The 7,201-nt window shown below is 44.0% G+C and overlaps 1 protein-coding gene across 1 annotated transcript; it reads left to right on the top strand.

The window, feature by feature from the left end:
• Positions 1-1,867: 1,867 nt before the first annotated feature.
• Positions 1,868-6,840, top strand: LOC120043436 (dnaJ homolog subfamily B member 14-like). The gene is made up of 7 exons (XM_038988020.1): positions 1,868-1,890; positions 2,693-2,883; positions 3,809-3,997; positions 4,191-4,276; positions 4,749-4,858; positions 5,268-5,440; positions 5,877-6,840. The coding sequence occupies exons 1-7, from the start codon at positions 1,868-1,870 to the stop codon at positions 5,999-6,001; spliced, it is 897 nt and encodes a 298-aa protein (XP_038843948.1). The 3' UTR covers positions 6,002-6,840.
• The last annotated feature ends 361 nt before the right edge of the window (positions 6,841-7,201 follow it).

Genomic DNA, 7,201 nt, shown 5'->3' with positions numbered 1-7,201 from the left:
CACCTTTCCACTATACGTTGGAAGAGGTGGGCTGCAAGGGATTGGCAACTTGAAGAGAACTAGGGCCTAACAAAGCTACTTAATTGGGAAGATGCTAAATAGCGAAGCTACTGCGTGGTGTTCAAATGTAGGCTAAGTAGTGTTTGTACTCCTTAAAATGATCACGAGTATTGCATTGTAGGCTACGTCTTTGAAAACGGAAGTGTTTTTTAAAATCTTTTTTGGGAGGGGGTGTGGAATTTCTGTCTTCTCAGTTTCATGTTTTCTTGGCCATCGTCAGCGCTATTAAACTAAATAATAAACCGTCTTTTGATTTGTCAGTGTCTACACTAGGGACTAGGGATGTGGCTGCGTTATTGATGTCATGTTAATCAGGCCTTTTGATTTGAACATAGAGATAGGTAGCCTAGCCTACAAAACTACAACTATTTATGGATCAAGCCTTCGAAGTCATTCTGATCTTGTTCCCAATGATCAGTGCTTTAGCTTATGTTGCTGTCCAGTGGTTCTGAATTTGCGATACACCCGACTGTATGTCTTTTTTCCCCCTGTTTTTTTCTCCTTCTGTTCAATAGCCTTTTGATTTGAACACTGAGTTCTTGTGTGTGTACTACGCTATTTGATTTAATTTATATATGCTACAGCACTTTGATTTCACTAATAAATATTTTGAAATTGAACCAAATGATCGGTTTCTGTCTTCAGTCCGTTTTAAATGAGAGATGGCTATATCATATGTCACTCATTCCATGGAGGGCCGAGTGACTGGGTTTTCACTTCTCCCTTGTACTTGATTAATTAATGTCACTGATTAGTAAGGAACTCCACTCACCTGGTTGTCCAGGTCTTAATTCAACAAAAACCAGCAGACACTAGGCTATAAATGGAGTGAGTTATACACCACTGGGCTATATGGTCTACTGCAGTATAGGTTGAATGTGATAGGCCTACTGAGGCTGGTTATAGAGAGACTATAACTCCATTCCTGATTAGAGAAATTAATCAAATTGGAAATGAGCTATTATCATGCTGGTTAATGTGATGCATTTCTGTTGAATTTGGAAAAATCGACCCACATGCAGCCCCACCCACTCGGCCAATCAGTAGCCGGTACTGTGTTGCGGCCGTGGCACACTGCACACTTTTTACTGAACGGTACGTGCTAAATAGTATGTAGTTAGCTAGTATGGGTCTTTGGCCACTGATTGTTGTTGGACCCTGAGTCCAACAACTAGAATGATCTCCCTTGAGAGTTCTTGTTTAACACCTCTCTTTCTGTGTCACTGTTGCATCACTGCTGTCCCCATAGGCCAGGGTAGGTGACTGGGAGCTCTGAGCGACTGATGTCCCTGGTGAACAGAAGTGTTGCTAATAATGGGCAGAGTGTAGCCTAGGCCTCACCACCTTCCCCTAGCGAGGTCGTCTGACGGTAGTTTAGATGGTTCTATTGGGCTCCATGTTTTGTTTTCTCTAGCATCTTTATGTTTCATTAATTAACCCTGCAGTTGACCTACAGGATCACTCATAATCCCCCAGTCCAGTGTGGTGTACTGGGGGGCTTAAACTTCTCTACTGTACTATGAGCCAGCCAACAACACACTTTTATGTAGGGAAGGCTGCTGTTGAAACACTTACTCAGCTCAACATTTTGGAGTTGGGTTTAAAGTTGAATCCTGCGGAATATTTGCAGTGTTTGCAGAGCTAATGACAGCAGACGGGTTGTCTGTGTATTTGTATGCGAGTCTTTCATGGCAGAGCTGTTTGGGTGGCTTGTTGTGGTCGGCTTTGCGCCATTGGTGATGTGTGGGGACCGTTAATCAACTGCTCAATGAGAACACTGCAGTGTTCTACACACCATGCTATCGCTATGGGAACCTCGGACTCGGCAAGGTGCCCATAAGGCCAGTGAGAGAGGGGAAGGGAGAGGGACTGAGAGAGTGAGACAAAAGAGCTGTGACACATCTCGTTATGGTAACACTCACATAGTGCTTGGTAGGCCTGACCAACATCTAGTCCCATTGTGAAGAGCGTAAGACAATATGTTTGTTTACTAAGATGCTGTGTTTATGTTTAGAGACTAACCTGTAATTTGTTAAAACAGGCCTACATGCAGCGTAGGGTTTAACCTCAATTGAAAGGTACACAGTGACATCAGCATATATTTGATTATTCTAATTGAATGTTAATGTAACAGTCTGGCAAGTATCTCAGGTGGTTCTCCTTGGAGACTGGAGGCAATCTCTCTTCTGCAGGTCATGCAATCGACTCTGTGTATTGCGTTTGAACTCTCCTGCTCTGTTCTGCCACCAGTGTTGATTTGGCCTCTTGTGGTTTCAAATGGTACTCCAGGAGCACAGTTTTCTAAACCCAGAGGCGCAACATTGCGAGACTTCCTGGAACTCTTGCGAAACAGACCAACTTACCAGAAGTAGAAATTCTTCCCTTGGATGTTAATTTTCTCTAAATCTAAAGGCACAACCTAGATACTTTCCAAACACTAGTTCTTCAAGCAAAAAATATCCATTAGAGGTTTTTTGTCTTGCTTTTGGGCCAAATGTGATCTGTGCTACAACCCTCATGATGAATCAGATCCACTGCATTGTAATAAACTAGATCTATATCTGTTTCCTCGACATGTGTAACATAGCCCTGATGAATCACTCACTGTAATCTCTCTTCTTAAAGGATAAAGATGTGTAAGGACTACTAGTAGCATTGTAATAAACTCTCTCTCCAGGATAAAGCGGTGTAAGGATTACTATGAAGTCCTGGGCACCAGTAAGGAGGCCAATGAGGAGGAGCTGAAGAAAGCCTACAGGAAACTAGCACTCAAGTTCCACCCAGACAAAAACCAAGCCCCCGGAGCTACAGAGGCCTTCAAAAGTAAGAAGTTTCACATGCATTGTTTTTGTGTTCGGTGCCAATCACATTTATTTGGCTGTAATGTAGACAAACGGATCCACCCATACCCGATTTCGGGACCCGGGCGAGTCCGGAACCAGAACTCAAAATAATGTCACTGGTCTGGGTTGGATCTGATATGATTGACTCGGGTATGTGTAATTTTAACCGACTTGTCCGGAAGGTACAAATCCAAACGCGACTGCTGCAGTAGAGGGAGCGAAATTGTATAATTTATGCTGCTACTCTTGTTTTCGCGAGTGTAGGTTGTTGGCCAATCATTAGTCATCAGTGGCAATGGGCTATAGCCGTAGAGCCTTGCTCCGTGTGTGGAAAAAGCTAGGAGATATCTAATCAATGGAAGGTGGAATTAAAATGACGGCGTTAAAGGAGAAGAATAGGCTACAGCAACCAAGAACCAATAGGTAGGCAGGCTGCTACTTATCAGAATTGTTTGTAACTGTAAGATCAGGAAGCGTATGCACTGCAGCCTCAGCCTAGCTTCTCCTGGTTTGATGCAGTCAAGACAGGCACTACGTACTCATATTTGATGATAAATAACTGAGCTATGGCAGCTATTAGTCTACTATAGCGCCAGTCAGCTTGGTTGGTTGCTGTCTCTCCCTCCCTCTCCCACCTGCTAGAACGCTCTCACTCACTCGGCTCTGGTTAATAAAGGAGCTTTAAAAAATGACTTCTTCTGCTTCCCTCACTGATCGGACCGGGTCTGGAACAAGTGAGCCACTCGTCCCTACAGCATTGTTAGCAGCATAAATTTGACCTGCCATCCCCCCTGATGTGAAGTTTGCAGATCAGTGTAAAATGGGCATCGGCTCTGAGCCAATGTCTCCTTTTTCGCTGACTTAATGCGACACTTATTGACACAAGTGTGTTGTGGTTCTAACAGAGATCGGCAATGCCTACGCCGTGCTTAGCAACCCAGACAAGAGAAAGCAGTATGACCTCACGGGGGCGGAGGAGCCTACCAGCCCTGGCCACGCCCACAGCCAAGGGTTTGACTTCCACCGGGGCTTCGAGGCCGACATCACTCCCGAGGACCTCTTCAACATGTTCTTCGGAGGAGGATTCCCCTCTTGTAAGAGACACGCATACATTTTGAAGTTAATTTCATCAAGTGGTTGCAGAGTTTGTTTCAATGTTTAATAAACTAGTCTTAATTCATTACATCAATTAAGTACAATTGTCTTGCTCAAACATGAATGTTTATTAAATGAGTATTGTATTGCAAGTCTTCGCCGAGTCACTAACAGGGTACCTCCTCTCCACAGCGGCTGCCCACACGTTCACCAACGGCAGAGCGCGATACAGCCAGCAGACGGACCAAAGACGGGAGAGAGCAGAGGAGAGGGGAGAGGTATGCATGTCTGGCATCTACACTGCCAGATGTATACTGTGACTGTAAATATAATACCTAGTGAGTCTAGGGTAACTTCAGGTCAGACTTCCATAGCAGACCCCCCCCCCCCCCCCTCTACAAGCTATGGGAGTCTTGGCAGCATATTGCAGGCTCTGTTTTAGTGAAGGACACAACTGTTCCAGCCTTGACTGGGATGAGCTCTAGTTAATATCGGTGTGCTGCATAGTAAAGCAGGAAAAGTGCAAAGTCACTATCAGGACAGTACATGTCTTAACATATTAAATGGTAATATATGCCATTTAGCTGACTCTTTTGTCCCAAGCAGCTTATTCATTTGTGTATATAGTTTACCAATGGGTGGGCCCGGGAATCAAACGACTTATCCTGCCGTTGCAAGCGCTATGCTCTACCTCCTGAGCTGCAGGACAAAATAGTGTATGTTTAGTGATTTTTGTAATCTGTTGTCCAGGGAGGGTTCTCCATGTTTATCCAGCTGATACCCATCGTTGTACTGATCCTGGTGTCCATCTTGAGCCAACTGATGGTGTCTACTCCCCCCTACAGCCTCTACTCCAGACCGTACGTACACACACACACACACTGGGGTCGTGCTCAGTATGGCGCACGGCACTTAAAGGTTTTGCAACAGAAAATGAAAATCTGTGTTCCTATTGGATACATCATGCGTTTAGGTGGTACCACTCTGTTTCAAAACGTTTTCTCCCACCTGAACACGACCCAGGCCTATTATTCTGTACCTCTGCTCCACATGCTCGGTGCTGAAAAATACTGTCAAATGGTGACATGGTAGGTGTATGTAACGGACACACCTACCAGTAAAGTACTGAAGCATTTATTGTGTGCGTTTGATCATTCCCATTGCCTCTCTTCACCTGGTATAAAGATAGGACATATAAAAAGAACTGTAGATCTAGCTGTTATCAGAACAGCCATATGTAACCTGATGCCTGTCCTCTGTCCTCTCCAGGTCCACGGGGCAGACGGTGAAACGGCAGACGGAGAACCTGCGTGTAGATTACTACGTCAACAGAGACTTCAAGAGGGAGTACAAGGGCTCCAATCTGCAGAAGATCGAGAAGAACGTGGAGGAGGACTACGTGTCTAATGTCAGAAACAACTGCTGGAAGGAGAGGCAGACGAGTAGGTGTCCATCATGCCTCTATTAGTTGGGCGGTATCCAGATGTTCATACCGTCTCTGTATCATACCAGGTATTACCAGAAGTATTAAAACAATTTAGGCAACAGGGATCTTGATCCAGGAGGAGATTGAATATCTCTGCTGTAATCTTGTCACGTAGCTAGCAAGTTAGAAAACCGAATGCATAGCTGGAGCTCTGAGCTGGATATAATTTATTTGATACAGATTTCTTAGTTATAAGCAGTGACGTAGCACGTAGCCCCTGCAGGGTATAATTACAGTGAGGACTTCAATCAAATGATGTGAAGCAATACAAGTACTCCTACAAAACACGCATTCATTTCCTATTTTGTGACGAAAGCATTCCCTCGACGTAGCTTAGTGTGACATGGTTGATATTGACTGACTCTTCTGTTCATCTCTCCCTTCTCTCTCAGAAACGGACTTGCTGTATGCTGCTAAGGTCTACAGGGACGACCGCCTGCGTAAGAAGGCTGAGCTGATGACCATGGATAACTGCAAGGAGCTGGACAGACTAAATGACCTGTTCAGGGGGGGCTGAGCCCGCCTGAAGCCCCAGGCTCCCACAGGACGCTTTTAGAAGAGATATATGAATAGATATGTATGTAAATGTTGTTATTTTTAAGGAAAAACCATGGAGATGAAAAGGAGGAAAAATATAAAAATAATTAGCCTTACCGTTGAAGTTGTAAGTTGTTCCCATCCCTCCCCCAGTACCCATCCTTCCATCTTCCTCACCACCCCCTCCTCCCTGGGAACTGCCTTGCTGCATCTCAATGAACCAACTGAAGAATAGACCAACCTCCCAAAACACTTGAGAACACAACCTCTTTCTCTTCTATCTTTGCTTGTCTTTTTGTGTTTTCTGGAAATAAGAACCCACTCTGGAAATGAACACTGACTGGAAAAGCAGAAGGCATTGTGGTGGTGCCTCTTGAGTATTGAAGCGCCAAGCATTCTGCTCTAACAAGCAAATCACAATCTTCACTCTAGATAACTACTTCACCTGCTTGACTTAAACAAGATTTTTAGGCTCATCTGGAGATGCTGCCTTCCTTCCAATCCCTACATTAGCAGTGCTAGTATTGTGAGGAACCCGGAGAATGCTTCCTAGCTACCACAGTGGAACCCACAGTGGAACCTTCTGTGGAGTTCCATGGACCTTGAAGTTCATTCCGCAGATGAAGAAATGACCACGGTCTCACTTTAACTTTTTTGGCTTGGGGAAAAAATGTGAAGTTGGAACCATAATCTTCATCAATTGTTGTACATTTTTCATTTGGAATGTTTGAAAATTTATGGAGTTATTTAAGTAGAAAAACAAGGTTTTTCTTCATTGCTCGGTTAATCATTTGAATAAACAATAAATTATTACCAGAAGCAGTTTTGATTTGTTTCGAGCACAAGAGCATGTGCAATTGTGCGTATGAAACTGATGGTAGGGCAGGTTAAACACCCTTTGAAAATGTGTGAATAGTACTCAGACTGTAGGCCTATTCTCTCCACATAATATTCTCCCTGGCATACAGATCCATTACTCTATTAGTAGTTTGTATACAGTCTCACTTTTGTTTTGCAGGAAGCCTTATTCTCAACCTAATAGTGCCTCACCATGTTTATGAGGCTTGTAAAAGATGTGTTCACATGGATTTGTATGGCTGCTTGGTACCCAAACAGGTCAGTACTGTGATTCATAAAACTGCAATGCAACTGAACAAGTCTACTAGAAAGGGGAATTTGC

The sequence above is a fragment of the Salvelinus namaycush genome, unplaced genomic scaffold (genome assembly GCF_016432855.1).
Source record: "Salvelinus namaycush isolate Seneca unplaced genomic scaffold, SaNama_1.0 Scaffold916, whole genome shotgun sequence".
NCBI lineage: Eukaryota > Metazoa > Chordata > Actinopteri > Salmoniformes > Salmonidae > Salvelinus > Salvelinus namaycush.
Note: the sequence above shows the minus strand (reverse complement) of the source record. Positions and strands in the feature narration are given on the sequence as shown.